Source organism: Bufo gargarizans, chromosome 1, assembly GCF_014858855.1.
Source record: "Bufo gargarizans isolate SCDJY-AF-19 chromosome 1, ASM1485885v1, whole genome shotgun sequence".
Taxonomy (NCBI): Eukaryota; Metazoa; Chordata; class Amphibia; order Anura; family Bufonidae; genus Bufo; species Bufo gargarizans.
In genome coordinates, this window is record NC_058080.1 from 501,047,188 (window position 1) to 501,064,086 (window position 16,899).

The 16,899-nt window shown below is 44.0% G+C and overlaps 1 protein-coding gene across 4 annotated transcripts in view; it reads left to right on the forward strand.

The window, feature by feature from the left end:
• The window catches only part of RIPK3 (receptor interacting serine/threonine kinase 3), a 63,568-nt gene that overhangs the window by 22,017 nt on the left and 24,652 nt on the right, over nucleotides 1-16,899 (forward strand). For all 4 annotated transcript variants that reach the window (XM_044274848.1, XM_044274833.1, XM_044274856.1 and 1 more), the window contains one exon: nucleotides 6,821-6,870. In XM_044274848.1, the coding sequence (XP_044130783.1) occupies nucleotides 6,821-6,870 (50 nt within the window). The remainder of the gene's footprint in view (nucleotides 1-6,820; nucleotides 6,871-16,899) is intronic.

Here is a 16,899-nt window from a genome sequence, read left to right on the forward strand (position 1 = left end):
CATGGTGACCTGCAAAGAAACGCGTGCAGCCATCATTGCGTTGCCTAAAAATGCCTTCACAGGCAAGGATATTGTGGCTACTAAGATTGCACCTCAATACAACAATTTATATGGATCATCAAGAACTTCAAGGAAGGAGGTTCAATTCTTGTTAAGAAGGCTTCAGGGCGTCCAAGAAAGTCCAGCAAGCGCCACAATCGTCTCCTAAGGAGGATTCAGCTGTGGGATCGGAGTGCCACCAGTGCAGAGCTTGCTCAGGAATGGCAGCAGGCAGGTGTGAGCGCATCTGCACGCACAGTGAGGCGAAGACTTTTGGAAGATGGCCTGGTGTCAAGAAGGGCAGCAAAGAAGCCACTTCTCTCCAAAAAAAACCATCAGGGACAGATTGATCTTCTGCAGAAAATATGGTGAATGGACTGCTGAGGACTGGGGCAAAGTCATATTCTCCGATGAAGCCTCTTTCCGATTGTTTGGGGCATCAGGAAAAAGGCTTGTCCGGAGAAGAAAAGGTGAGCGCTACCATCAGTCCTGTGTCATGCCAACAGTAAAGAATCCTGAGACCATTCATGTGTGGGGTTGCTTCTCATCCAAGGGAGTGGGCTCCCTCACAATTTTGCCCAAAAACACAGCCATGAATAAAGAATGGTACCAAAACACCCTCCAACAGCAACTACTTCCAACAATCCAACAACCATTTGGTGAAGAACAATGCATTTTCCAGCACGATGGAGCACCGTGCCATAAGGCAAAAGTGATAACTAAGTGGCTCGGGGACCAAAACGTTGACATTTTGGGTCCATGGCCTGGAAACTCCCCATATCTTAATCCCATTGAGAACTTGTGGTAAATCCTCAAGAGGCGGGTGGACAAACAAAAACCCACTACACTACGTGCAGAATTATTAGGCAAATGAGTATTTTGACCACATCATCCTCTTTATGCATGTTGTCTTACTCCAAGCTGTATAGGCTCAAAAGCCTACTACCAATTAAGCATATTAGGTGATGTGCATCTCTGTAATGAGAAGGGGTGTGGTCTAATGACATCAACACCCTATATCAGGTGTGCATAATTATTAGGCAACTACCTTTCCTTTGGCAAAATGGGTCAAGAGAAGGACTTGACAGGCTCAGAAAAGTCAAAAATAGTGAGATATCTTGCAGAGGGATGCAGCACTCTTAAAATTGCAAAGCTTCTGAAGCGTGATCATCGAACAATCAAGCGTTTCATTCAAAATAGTCAACAGGGTCGCAAGAAGCGTGTGGAAAAACCAAGGCGCAAAATAACTGCCCATGAACTGAGAAAAGTCAAGCGTGCAGCTGCCAAGATGCCACTTGCCACCAGTTTGGCCATATTTCAGAGCTGCAACATCACTGGAGTGCCCAAAAGCACAAGGTGTGCAATACTCAGAGACATGGCCAAGGTAAGAAAGGCTGAAAGACGACCACCACTGAACAAGACACACAAGCTGAAACGTCAAGACTGGGCCAAGAAATATCTCAAGACTGATTTTTCAAAGGTTTTATGGACTGATGAAATGAGAGTGAGTCTTGATGGGCCAGATGGCTGGATTGGTAAAGGGCAGAGAGCTCCAGTCCGACTCAGACGCCAGCAAGGTGGAGGTGGAGTACTGGTTTGGGCTGGTATCATCAAAGATGAGCTTGTGGGGCCTTTTCGGGTTGAGGATGGAGTCAAGCTCAACTCCCAGTCCTACTGCCAGTTTCTGGAAGACACCTTCTTCAAGCAGTGGTACAGGAAGAAGTCTGCAAGGTAAGAAAAACATGATTTTCATGCAGGACAATGCTCCATCACACGCGTCCAAGTACTCCACAACGTGGCTGGCAAGAAAGGGTATAAAAGAAGAAAATCTAATGACATGGCCTCCTTGTTCACCTGATCTGAACCCCATTGAGAACCTGTGGTCCATCATCAAATGTGAGATTTACAAGGAGGGAAAACAGTACACCTCTCTGAACAGTGTCTGGGAGGCTGTGATTGCTGCTGCACGCAATGTTGATGGTGAACAGATCAAAACACTGACAGAATCCATGGATGGCAGGCTTTTGAGTGTCCTTGCAAAGAAAGGTGGCTATATTGGTCACTGATTTGTTTTTGTTTTGTTTTTGAATGTCAGAAATGTATATTTGTGAATGTTGAGATGTTATATTGGTTTCACTGGTAAAAATAAATAATTGAAATGGGTATATATTAGTTTTTTGTTAAGTTGCCTAATAATTATGTACAGTAATAGTCACCTGCACACACAGATATCCCCCTAAAATAGCTAAAACTAAAAACAAACTAAAAACTACTTCCAAAAATATTCAGCTTTGATATTAATGAGTTTTTTTGGGTTCATTGAGAACATGGTTGTTGTTCAATAATAAAATTAATCCTCAAAAATACAACTTGCCTAATAATTCTGCACTCCCTGTAATTCTGACAAACTCCAAGAAGTGATTATGAAAGAATGGGTTGCTATCAGTCAGGAATTGGCCCAGAAGTTGATTGACAGCATGCCCAGTCGAATTGCAGAGGTCCTGAAAAAGAAGGGCCAACACAAATGTCATGTAATTGTCGATAAAAGCCTTTAAAACATATGAAGTGTGTGTAATTATATTTCACTACATCACAGAAACAACTGAAACAAAGATCTAAAAGCAGTTTAGCAGCAAACTTTGTGAAAACTAATATTTGTGTCATTCTCAAAACTTTTGGCCACGACTGTATATGGTTATGAAAAGGTATCTAGAACAAAACAAAGAGGAAATGGCAGAATAAACTACAAGCAAGAGAACCATTATGGATTTTGCAGCTGGAAACACGTACACTTAAAGGTCTTAACCATTGTACAGATATTACTTATTTTTATTAGACAATGTTTAAAGGCTATGGACACCTTTGTGCACTAAAAAACAATAACCCCATATCTTATCGTAATGCAGCACATAATAAAATTGCACTTGTTTGTTTACTGGTATCAGCTTTGCTTCACATGCACTCAGAAATGCTCTGATATGATTTTTGCTCACTGCGGTCATCTCCTGTGAGGCTCTGTGAGTGTTTCTGTGGATTTCACATGCACCAGCACAAGTTCTGCTGCGCCGCCCCCACATCCTGTTACATAGCTCAGCTAGCAACCACTTGCATATAGGTGCTGGAACTTGCAAGTAACTTGGTAGTAAGATTTCATTCCAATCCACAACATGGTGAGTCTTACAATATGCTACAACCTGTAATCAGCAGATCTATTTCTCACTTTCCATTCTGTAGAAAGTGCATTATTTGTAGACACAATAGATATTTCTTCTGATAACATTAGTGCAGCGGTCTACAGTCAGAACCATGATTTTTTTTTTTTACAAAGGTGTCCATATCCTTTAAAGAGGTTTTCCAATACTTTTTTTTTTACTGATGACCTATCCTCTAGATAAGTCCTCAGTATTTGATCGGTGGGGGTCCTCCACCCACCAGTCAGCTATTTGAGCTTCTCTCTGCTTTTCTTAGGCCAGTGATGTCACGTTCATCGATCACATGACCTAGGAGCAGCTCAGCCCCATGCAATTGAATGGGGCTGAGCGTGATACAAAGATCTGCTATACAATGTACAGTGCTATGCTTGGTGAGCAGCAAGAAGCCCAAAACAGATACAGAACCCCACCGATCAGATACTGTTGAACTGTGAATGTCCTCCATATATGAGGTTAATGTTTTATTGTGATGATGTGTAACACCTAGCACACAGTGAAGAAGGATCGGCATTCAATTTCCTGATGATATGAAGAGACTTTTATTCAAAGCACAATAGCATCATCAGTGGAGGCTTTGCTTCCCTGGCCTGTTTTAAATTCTGTTTTACTTGAGCAATGTTGAGACCATGAGTTAGTATATTGAGGTTATCCAAAAACGGTTGGTTTGTATCATCGCACTATAGCTGTGAAAGTTGTTTTTATCATGTTCCAATAAATGTTTATAGTTAGTGCTGGAAATCTTTGTGAAGATTTGGATCTTCACAAATCTGAACACAAAATATTACACAAGATTGTTTAAAAAACTAGCACAAACAATCATCCGTGATGGCCAATGGTGGACTTCTGTCTATCAAAAATATGATTGGCCTGGTTGGAAAATTTCATACAGATTATGTGCATGGTACAATCGTCCAAACTCATAGAAACGTTAAGGACTGATGGCACAAAAAGACCATATGGTCCATCTAGTCCTGTGATGGCTAACCTCTGGCACTCCAGCTATGGTAAAACTACAACTGCCAAGATGCACACTTGCTTGGCTGTTCTCATAACTCCATAGAAATGAATGGAGCATGCTGGGAGTCGTAGTTTTACCACAGCTGGAGTGCTGGAGGTTAGCCATCATGGGTAGTCTGTTATTTATTAGGATATGTTTATCCCAGTCATTCACCTACTGTACATTTTCCAACTACAAGCATCTACTACTCTTTCTGCAAAATAATAATTTTGCTTCTGATTTTTCCCAATCTCATTTCAGATTGTGCCCCTTTGTTTTTGTGTTCAATTGCTTATTGCTTAAAAACATTTCCCTCCTGAACCTTATTTATACCTTTAATATATTTATAGGTTTTGAGCTATACAGATTAAGTTCTTTTACTTTTCTTTTATATTGATTTTTGATGAGACTTAAATACTAATGACCTATCCTTCGGATAGGTCATCAAGATTTGATTGGTGGGGGTCCAACACCCCAAGACTTCTCACAGCTTTCCCTAGGCCGAGTGACAAAGCGTTTATCGGTCACATGGTCTAGGTGCAGCTCAGCCCCATAGTAGTGAATGGGGCTGAGCTGTGATATCAAGCACAGCAGATGTGATATCAAGCACAGCCGCTGTGCTCAGTGAGGCTGTGGCGCTCACAGGAGAAAAGGTGTCTTCTCAAACAGCTGATCGGTAGGGTCCCAGCTGTCGGACTGCTACCGATCAGATACTGACTTCCTATCCAGAGGATAGGTCATCAGTATTTAGATTTCAGAAAACCCTTTAAAAGGGTTATTTCCATCTCAGACATTGGGGGCATATCACTAGAGGTGGGAACCGCACCTATACTTAGAATGGAGCCTGCAAAGTCCCAGAGGGCGCACCACACATGCGTGGCCAGCCTTCATTTATTCCTATAGGAGTGATGATAATATCCAAGCGGTATGCTATTTTCAGAAGTCACATTAAAATAAATTGGAGGTGCACTGCACAAGCACGGCCACCGCTCCATTCTATGGGGCTGATGGAAATAGCAGAGCCAACGCTCGTCTATTTTCAGAGCTCTCATAGGAATGAATAGAGGGCGGCCACGCATGTTCGGTGCATCCTCTGGTACTTTGCTGGCTCTGTTCTAAATTTAGGTGCAGGTCCCAGAGATGGGACCCGCACCTATCAACCATTGAGTACATATTCTAGCAATGTGAACCCAATGTTTCTATGTCTGTGATGGGAATAATTGGCCCCATTCTATTGTCATACCAACGTCTTTTTGTAGGCAAGGTCTCCAGCACTGAACAGGTATTCGATATGTGGTCTCAATGGAGTTCTCTACAGCAGGATCATCTACTTCAGGGATGCTCAACCTGCGGCCCTCTAGCTGTCGCAAGACTACAACTCCCAGCATGCCTGGACAGCCTACAACTATCAAACTACAGGAGGGCATGGTGGGAATTGTAGTTTTACAACAGCTGGAGGGCCACAGGTTCAGCATCCCTGATCTACTTGCTTAATTCAGCCAAACATTTGCTCAAGAACCATGGAGTCAGTTTAAAAAGCTAACTCCCTGGTAAGCCAGTTTAGTTTAATTAAATTAGAAGTCTATTAATGAGAAATAATTTGGTAGATTTACTATTCAAAATTTGCCCGATTTCTGGTACATATTGCACCAAAAAAACCTGGCCTACATGCTTTGCACAAAATGTTTTGTTTTAGATGCTTTTAGTGACTTGTCTGGCAAGGAGCATGGCTTCATGGAAAAAGGTGTGGACAAAAATGTACCATCATGCACCCCAAAAATGTTGGCTATTACTGTCTTCAAAAAGCTTTCTCCCTAAGAGACTAGAGAGTGGCAGGAGAGATGCAGGCAGAGCCTTACCTGTGTGTGTAGTATGGTGTTATAGCCTAACTTTTCTAGACATCGGACAGTTCAGTATAGCTGCCATTAAAGTTCCCATCCTCTAATGAAAATGAAATGACTCTACTTGTTCTGTCCCAGTCAAACAGCAAAAATTACATATGAGCTACAGAAAGCATCAAGCGTCAGCCTGTCTACTCTTTTTAAAAATATTTTTAGAATAAAAACCTGCATAAAAAGAGTCTAACTTTAAAAATAGTTGTAAAATACATTAGAAAGTATTAAAGTCAAATAAGTTATACTCCCCATTCTGAACCCCCTCCACTCCAGCATCACCATTCAGATTGTCCCTATCACTGCAGTTATAACATCATGTTTTTGTCTGCAGCGATGAAGCCCTACATACCGCAATGTGCGCAATACAGCTAATTACCATACCCAGCGGGATACTGCATGAAACAGCTGAGGCCAGTGATAGGCTGAAGCCGTTGAGCGATATACGGGCAGCCACTGCTGCAGCCATGAAAACAAAGCCTATGGGGAGGATTGGATCAGTGGTGTGGAACGTAGGGGGTTTGGAATGGAGAATAGAACTATATTTTCATTATTTTTATATATTGCCATGTCTTTTATAATGTATTTTTTTTTACACTGTTAACCCTTTTACATAATACGAAATATTCTGATACTACATTCCATGGAAATATTCATTTTAAAATGTTTTTGTTTTTCAGCTTTGCCATCTTAACTGTAGTGGTGCTTAGAGGAGAAAGTCCTTATCCTGGTAGGAATTTATAATGTAAGGGAGTTTTATAAGGGTGCTCTTTAAAGAGACACTAAACCTAAAGTACATCACAACTACATAGCTGAATGTAAGGTACTGTCACCTGTAAGGTGCCAATTCCACTGGGTAGCAATGACTGCTATTCATCAATCTCTTGAACCCCAAATTCCCAGTTTATCTCACAAATGGCCTGGGCTACTAACCTCCAGAAATATTTGCATATACATAGCTGCTGCTTTTATAAGCTGTGCCTCTATAAGCACTGTACTTTATGTTTACTGCTTCTAAGTAGGGCAGGGAGAGAAAGTGTTAATTGTGGAATGCATGGAATCTTAAAAAAATATTCATTAAACGTTATACACCACAATAGTGGCATCACAAAATTACAAATTATGGCACACGTGATATTTTTGGCATAATTTGTGACTTTTTCACTTCTCTTAAGGGCTCGCTCACACAAAGTTTTTTGCGTTCCGTATACTGTCCGTATACGGAACCATTCATTTCTATGGGTCCGCAAAAAAAGCGGAATGTACTCCGTGAGCATTCCGTTTCCGTATGTCCGCATTTCCGTTCCGCTACATTTTGAGTCTCGTCCTATTATTGTTCGCAAATCACGTTCTGTCGCTCCATTCAAGTCAATGGGTCCGCAAAAAAAATTGGAACACATACTGAAATGCATCCGTATGTCTTCCGTATCCGTTCCGTTTTTGCGGAACCATCTATTGAAAATGTTATGCCCAGCCCAATTTTTTCTATCTAATTACTGTATACTGTACATGGCATACGGAAAAACGGAACAGAAACGGAAATGCAACGGAACCAAAAAACGGAACAACGGATCCGTTAAAAACGGCTTGCAAAACACTGAAAAAGACATACGGTCATGTGAAAGAGGCCTAACACTTTTCAAAACAGCACGGTGCTTAGCCAGAGGCGGCATAAATTAAGGTACATATCTAGGACAGCTCCCAGCTGGAGCAAATTTGAATTTCTAACACACGTAGTGCTGGGAGCTGCACCAAATTGATTAGAAGGTCTGTGCCCCGTGTATTTGGCCATAGACATGGAGGTACACTACACACAATAATCCCCGTTATAATTAACAATACTTAGATATAACAAAAACACAAACTCAAAAGTTTGATGAAAAGGCCGCAATGCTTTATTATGAGTTACCAATAAATTACCATCAAAATTATTACTCAATACATTAGCATAAATAAATAAATAAATAATTAATTTAACCATTAAAACTCCGTCCAATAACCATTAAAAAACACAATCCACTCAGCTGTAGCTGAGCGATAAATCCCACTAATAAAGCACGCGACAATACACAGAGAACATTAATCTCAAGGGAGGGAGGGCGGGCGCAGGTCACAGTCTTCTTAAACTAGCACCTCAATACAGCGGAATGCCGCAATATAAAGGTGCCAGCTTCCCACCGTTTTCCTCCCTGTCAACTCAAATCGACGGATTTCTCCCCCAGCAACCGCCGTAGCCAATCAGGAGGGTCCTGTCAAACTTGCCAAGGACCGCTTCAAACCAGCCAGAACCGGTTCACCAGGTAAGCTTAGCTTGAGGTAAATTCACCTGAAGAAATAAAAAAAGGGGGGGGGGGAGAGAAAAAGGCGCAAAATACACTAACTAACATTAACCCTTTATGTGTATGTGCCCCCATGTTTCCCCCAAGCTAAACGCTCTGGGGGAGGGCTCATTCATTACACTAAAACTAGTGTTTTACTACCAGTCTTAATAAATGTATCTGTCCCAATATTGTTGTTTACAGACATTAACGTGTGCATCTTGCAGTAAAATCAGTAAAGTGTTACTTTACTTACCATTTCCAGCTTAAATGAGGATGGAGAGACAGAATTAGCATTTTGGAGTGGTACCTCACCCATAGAGTCTTGTGTATGGGTTCTATTTATTACTAGAGATAAGCGAATTTCTCAAAAATTCGATTTGGTCAGTTCGTCGAATTTTCCGAAAAGATTCGATTTGAATTTATTTGTGGCGAATCATGTTAGAAAACAGCTATTTCCTGGCTGCATGGAGCCTGTAAAGTGGTGTAGAACACTGCACCTTGCAGTAACACGCATAGGGAGTCTGCTGTAGTAGTGAAACAATACTGTGAGTCCGTATGACACGCAGATGACAGGCGTCGCTCTTAGATTCACTTCACACTTTACTCATTTGGTCAATTACGGGGCTAAAACTGACCAAATAAAGTGTGAACTCAGCCTTATAGGTCAATGTTAGCGCCAGGTATAAAGAACCATGCAGAGGCCCAAGATCCTACTATAGCGTGAAAGAGTGCACTCCTTTTACACAGTCATCAGCTGATTCCACATAGATGTCTACAGAACCTGTTCTATTAAATGCTTATACAAGTAGATCCCCCGGACAGAGTGGAGAGGGTGTCAGCAGTAAGTTTGTGTTGACGTCACGGATTATTTTGACCTTCCTCTGATCCCCAAAAAACGGATCCTGTCTGTAAATGGAATCTTTGCATGTCTTCTGTGTTTTTGTACCCACTCCTGCTTTTGGCTACCAAATCATGAGCCAATTCTGATGCAAAATTGGGACCATGTCATATAGACCTTACAGCTGCTACATAGACAGGATCTGTTGTGCGTCTAATTTTTACTTCCTTCTGACAGATCAGTAGAAGGGTCACATAAATGATGATGTCAACCAGGCCAAAAAGGCAAATAGTGGCCCAGTCTTGGAGTGGTGAGGTGGCAGCAGCAAGAGGAGACCACAGAGTGGCCCAGTGACATAGTGGTGAGGCGGCCGCAGCATGAGGAGACCACAGAGGGGTCCAGTGACATAGTGGTGAGGTGATAGCAGCATGTGGAGACCACAGAGTGGTGAGGTGGCAGCAGCATGAGGAGATCACATAGTGGCCCAGTGACAAAGAGGTGAGCTGGCAGCAGCATGAGGCAACCACAGATTGGCCCAGTGACATAGTGTTAAGGTGGCAGCAGCATGAGGAGACCACAGAGTGGCCCAGTGACATAGTGGAGAGGTGGCAGCAGCATGAGGAGACCACAGAGTGGCCCAGTGACATAGTGGTGAGCTGGCAGTAGCATGAGGAGACCACAGAGTGGTGAGGTGGCAGCAGCTTGAGGAGACCACATAGTGGCCCAGTGACATAGTGGTGAGCTGGCAGCAGCATGATGAGACCACAGATTGGCCCAGTGACATAGTGTTAAGGTGGAAGCAGCATGAGGAGACCACAGAGTGGCCCAGTGATATAGTGGTGAGGTGGCCACAGAGTGATGAAGTGGCTGCAGTATGAGGAGACCACAGAATAGTGATGTAGCAGCAGCATGAGGAGACTACAGAGTGGCCCAGTGACATAGTGGTGAGGTGAAAGCAGCATGAGGAGACCACAGAGTGGCCCAGTGACATAGTGGTGGGCTGGCAGCAGCATGAGGAGACCACAGAGTGGTGAGGTGGCAGCAGCATGAGGAGACCACATAGTGGCCCAGTGACATAGTGGTGAGCTGGCAGCAGCATGAGGCGACCACAGATTGGCCCAGTGACATAGTGTTAAGGTGGCAGCAGCATGAGGAGACCACAGAGTGGCCCAGTGACATAGTGGAGAGGTGGCAGCAGCATGAGGAGACCACAGAGTGGGCCAGTGACATAGTGGTGAGCTGGCAGTAGCATGAGGAGACCACAGAGTGGTGAGGTGGCAGCAGCTTGAGGAGACCACATAGTGGCCCAGTGACATAGTGGTGAGCTGGCAGCAGCCTGATGAGACCACAGATTGGCCCAGTGACATAGTGTTAAGGTGGAAGCAGCATGAGGAGACCACAGAGTGGCCCAGTGATATAGTGGTGAGGTGGCCACAGAGTGATGAAGTGGCTGCAGTATGAGCAGACCACAGAATAGTGATGTAGCAGCAGCATGAGGAGACTACAGAGTGGCCCAGTGACATAGTGGTGAGGTGAAAGCAGCATGAGGAGACTACAGAGTGGCCCAGTGACATAGTGGTGGGCTGGCAGCAGCATGAGGAGACCACAGAGTGGTGAGGTGGCAGCAGCATGAGGAGACCACATAGTGGCCCAGTGACATAGAGGTGAGCTGGCAGCAGCATGAGGAGACCACAGATTGGCCCAGTGACATAGTGTTAAGGTGGCAGCAGCATGAGGAGACCACAGAGTGGCCCAGTGACATAGTGGTGAGCTGGCAGCAGCATGAGGAGACCACAGAGTGGCCCAGTGACATAGTGTTAAGGTGGCAGCAGCATGAGGAGACCACAGAGTGGCCCAGTGACATAGTGGTGAGCTGGCAGCAGCATGAGGAGACCACAGAGTGGTAAGGTGGCAGCAGCTTGAGGAGACCACATAGTGGCCCAGTGACATAGTGGTGAGCTGGTAGCAGCATGAGGAGACCACAGATTGGCCCAGTGACAGTGTTAAGGTGGAAGCAGCATGAGGAGACCACAGAGTGGCCCAGTGATATAGTGGTGAGGTGGAAGCAGAATAAGGAGACCACAGAGTGGCCCAGTGACATAGTGGGGAGGTGGGGGGCAATACCAGAACCAGCTGAAGATGGTGGGTGGCTGTAGTAGCACTTGGCAGAAGGTGTGGTATCAGGCGGGTGGCAGCATCAGAATAGTAGCTGAAGCAGGTAGCCAGAAGAAACAGGTCTCTTTTGTCAAAGTGTAGGTGTGGCACCGTGGATGATCTAGTCTGATGCATCAGGCACTGGTGTTTGAAAATCCTGGCTGATCCAATGCATGATTCATCTTCACAAAGGTTAGTTTCTCCACATTTTGAGTGGGCAGGCGAGTTCTCCTTGGGGCAACTATGGCCACTGCTGCACTAAACACCCGCTCTGATGCCACACTGCTGGCCGGGCAGGAAAGCTTCTCCAGGGTAAACTCGACCAGTTGCGGCCACAAATCAAGTTTGGCTGCCTAGTAGTCCAGGGGATGTTCAATATGGGGTGGCAGGGTGCACTCCAAGTATGCCACAACCTGCTGGTTAAGGTTCTGCTCTATGTCTACCTGCTGCTGGCTCAGCCCTTTTTGCCGCAGAGCCGACACCATGTTCTTCCTGTTGTCGGTCACCATAGTTCCGATTTTGAGTTGTTGAGGAAAAAGCCAGGATTCGATTTCTTGATGAAGTTCCCCCCCCGTGTGACTCCGTCCACCTAGGCAAACTAGGTGCAGAACAGCGTGACACCGCTGTGCCCTGCACATGTGGTATGCTGGAGGAGCACTGTGAATTGTTCCTGCAGTTAAGGCTGAGGACACAGTGGAGGATGAGGAGGCAGAAGCAGACATTGTCGCAGGACCAACGGCGTGAGAACGTGGAGGTAGAAGCAGCGTCACCTGGCCAAGTTGCTGGTGTGGCTGGGCAGGAACCACATTTATCCAGTGGGCCGTAAAGGACATATATTGTCCTTGATCGTAGTTACAGCTCCACATGTCAGCGCTGCCGTGCACCTTGGCAGACAACAACAGACTCAAGGCTGGCCCACCTTCTGTTCTACATATGTGTGCAGGGCTGATACTGCCTTTTTTGCAAAGAAATGATGGCTTGGGACTCTCCACCTCAGCTCGGCACAAGCCATGAGTTCTCTGAAAGTTGCAGAATCCACCACGTCACTGATGTCCCCCTCAACGGTCTCAGGGCCAGGACCTTGACCACTCGCAACACCTATACCCACGCGACTCTCATCATCACTACTTGCCCGCCTACCGAAGGAATCGGCAGATGTCTCCTCCAGATCTTGGCTGGGCAGTAGCTGCTGACTGTCCTCTAGTAGCGCGCCCTCGCTGAAAAGCGGAGACGAGCCTACGGATATAATACTTCTTGCGTTGAGGGAACTGAAAATGACAGGTTCAGGACAGGTGGGGGCACAGGGCCTGCTCCCGAGCGATGCCAACTAAGCGTCGTGTCAGAGGAACCCACCGATTCTTAGATGGGGGTGTCTGATGTCACTTGCGATGAAGTCAAATACCAAATCAACCATTCAAGCACCGCTGGGTTGCTGGTCCAGACACGACCGCTAGATGACACCGGGAGCTCAGGCCTCTCGCTGCGACTCCTGCTGCCACCCCCCTTCTTCTGCTGACTGCGACAGAAACATTTTGGCTATTGCCCGTTCCCTTTGAAGGGCCTGTCACCTGTCTGTCTGACATACTTATAATAAAATAATTAAATTAAAATGAAAATAATACCCCCAATAAAAGTCTGTAGTACAATGTTACTTCACTGCTGAACGGCAATTAAGACATACATTGTTTTTTTTCTTACAAAAATAATCACAATTCACTGCAGAAGGTCAATTAAAACGTATTCTTTTTCCTATAACTACACCCCCAAAAAATAAAAATGCAATCACAATTCACAGCAGAACGGCTAGTGGGACGTACAGTACAAACCAAAAGTTTGGACACACCTTCTCATTCAAAGAGTTTTCTTTATTTTCATGACTATGAAAATTGTAGATTCACACTGAAGGCATCAAAACTATGAATTAACACATGTGGAATTATATACACAACAAAAAAGTGTGAAACAACAGAAAAAATATGTCATATTCTAGGTTCTTCAAAGTAGCCACCTTTTGCTTTGATTACTGCTTTGCACAGAGGTAGTCACCTGAAATGGTCTTCCAACAGTCTTGAAGGAGTTCCCAGAGATGCTTAGCACTTGTTGGCCCTTTTGCCTTCACTCTGCGGTCCAGCTCACCCCAAACCATCTCGATTGGGTTCAGGTCCGGTGACTGTGGAGGCCAGGTCATCTGGCACAGCACCCCATCACTCTCCTTCATGTTCAAATAGCCCTTACACAGCCTGAAGGTGTGTTTGGGGTCATTGTCCTGTTGAAAAATAAATGATGGTCCAACTAAACGCAAACCGGATGGAATAGCATGTCGCTGTAAGATGCTGTGGTAGCCATGCTGGTTCAGTATGCCTTAAATTTTGAATAAATCCCCAACAGTGTCACCAGCAAAGCACCCCCACAACATCACACCTCCTCCTCCATGCTTCACGGTGGGAACCAGGCATGTAGAGTCCATCCGTTCACCTTTTCTGCGTCGCACAAAGACACGGTGGTTGGAACCAAAGATCTCAAATTTGGACTCATCAGACTAAAGCACAGATTTCCACTGGTCTAATGTCCGTTCCTTGTGTTCTTTAGCACAAACAAGTCTCTTCTGCCTGTTGCCTGTCCTTAGCAGTGGTTTCCTAGCAGATATTCTACCATGAAGGCCTGATTCACACAGTCTCCTCTTAACAGTTGTTCTAGAGATGAGTCTGCTGCTAGAACTCTGTGTGGCATTGACCTGGTCTCTAATCTGAGCTGCTGTTAACCTGCGACTTCTAAGGCTGGTGACTCGGATGAACTTATCCTCCGCAGCAGAGATGACTCTTGGTCTTCCTTTCCTGGGGCGGTCCACATGTGAGCCAGTTTCTTTGTAGCGCTTGATGGTTTTTGTGACTGCATTTGGGGACACTTTCAAAGTTTTCCCAATTTTTTGGACTGACTGACCTTAATTTCTTAAAGTAATGATGGCCACTCGTTTTTCTTTACTTAGAATTTGTTTTATGGCAAGAAAAAAGCAGCTAACACTCTATTCAGTAGGACTATCAGCTGTGTATCCACCTGACTTCTCCACAACGCAACTGATGGTCCCAACCCCATTTATAAGGCAAGAAATCCCACTTATTAAACCTGACAGGGCACACCTGTGAAGTGAAAACCATTTCAGGTGACTACCTCTTGAAGCTCATCAAGAGTGTGCAAAGCAGTAATCAAAGAAAAAGGTGGCTACTTTAAAGAACCTAGAATATGACATTTTCAGTTGTTTCACACTTTTTGTTATGTATATAATTCCACATGTGTTAATTCATAGTTTTGATGCCTTCAGTGTGAATCTACAATTTTCATAGTCATGAAAATAAAGAAAACTCTTTGAATGAGAAGGTGTGTCCAAACTTTTGGCCTGTACTGTACGTATATTTCCTTTTTATACACCACGTAAAAGGCTGTAGTACAATGTTACTTCACCGCTGAACGGCAATTAAGATATTTTTTTTTTTTCTGATTAATAAACTCCCCCCCCCCCCCCCCCAAAAAAAAAATCACAATTTATCGCAGGACAGCAATTAAGACGTATTCTTTTTCCTATTACTATACCCCAAACAAAGAAATATAACAATCACAATTCACCGCAGAACGGCTAATGGGACGTACGTATATTTCATTTTAATACACCACGTAAATGGCTGTAGTACAATGTAACTTCACCTCCGAATGGCATATATTTTTTAATTTTTTTTCCTATTAATACGCCCCCCCCCCCCCAAAAAAAAAAACAAATTAAAAGTTAAACAATCTAAAATCAATGCAGGACGGCTAATAGGACGTACGTATCTATCCTATTAATACACCCCGTAAATGGCTGTAGTAAAATGTAACTTTACAGTTGTAGTATAACTGAAATTTGGATCCCCAGTTAGTGCAGCAAGGTGTAATAGAATCGCTTCTATTACCCAGGCTGTGCACTCCCATATTGCACCCTGTTCTCCTTTTATAGTGTAGATAATGCCTCCCTATCCTTTCCCTACACCTTGTTTAATCTTTCCCTGAACTTGTAAATTGCTTTTTCAGCACAATTAAGTCTTTTCTAGCACTGTCCCTAGAGCCTGCTGACGTCTCTCCCTGCACTAAGCATGAAGCAAAAATGGCAGAATCCAAGATGGCTGAGGCTATTTATAGGGGCTGGCTACTGATTGGCTGCATGCATGGCATTGTGGGTGATCCCTCGTTCCCAGAGTTCTTTGCTCCATGTCCTAACATGTGCAGCAGCCATTTTAGGAAAAAATGCTATTCGTTACCATGAAGCGTGAGGAAATTCGGATTCGGTGCGAATCACATTTTTTCTGAAATTCGGATCGAATTCCACTTCGTCAACTTTCATTCGCTCATCTCTATTCATTACAATAGGCCGTTTGCAAGAGACTCTTTTAGGGCTCGTTCACACGACCGTATGGCTTTTTCAGTGTTTTGCGGACCGTTTTTAACGGAACTGTTTTTCAGTTTTTTGCTTCAGTAGTGTTTCCAGTTCCGTTCCATTTTTCCGTTCGACATATACAGTATACAGTAATTACATAGAAAAAATTGGGCTGGGAATAACATTTTCAATAGATGGTTCCGCAAAAACGGAACGGATATGGAAGACATACGGAGTACATTTCGTATGTGTTCGTTTTTTTGCGGACCGATTGACTTGAATGGAGCCACGGAACGTGATTTGCGGGCAATAATAGGACATGTTCTATCTTTGAACGGAACGGAAAAACGGAAATACAGAAACGGAATGCATGCAGAATATATTCAGTTTTTTGTGGAACCATTGAAATGAATGGTTCCGTACACGGAACGCAAAAAATGTTCGTGTGAACGGGCCATTAGGCCTATTGCACACGACCAAATGGCTTTTTCAGTGTTTTGCGGTCCGCAAAAAAACGGATCTGCAAATAAAAACGGATGATTTCCATGTGCATTCCGTTTTCTGCGGAACGGAACATCTGGCCCCTAATAGAACAGTACTATCCTTGTCCGTTATGCGGACAATAATAGGACATGTTCTATCTTTGAACGAAGCGGAAATACGGAAACAGAATGCATACGAAGTACATTCTTTTTTTGTGGACCCATTGAAATGAATGCTTCTGTATGCAGTCCATATATACGGAACGCAAAAAACGTCCGGTAAACAGGAAAAAAAACGGTTGTGTAAAAGAGGCCCTGCGGTCCGTTTTTCAAATTTTTGTTTCTGTTGCGTTTCCGTTTCTGTTCCATTTTTCCGTTCCGTTTTTCCGTATGGCATATACAGCATACAGTAATTACATAGAAAAAATTGGGCTGGGCATAAAAATTTCAATAGATGGTTCCACAAAAACGGAACGGATACGAAAGACATACGGATGCATTTCCGTATGTGTTCCGTTTTTTTTGCGGACCCATTGACTTGAATGGAGCCACAGAACGT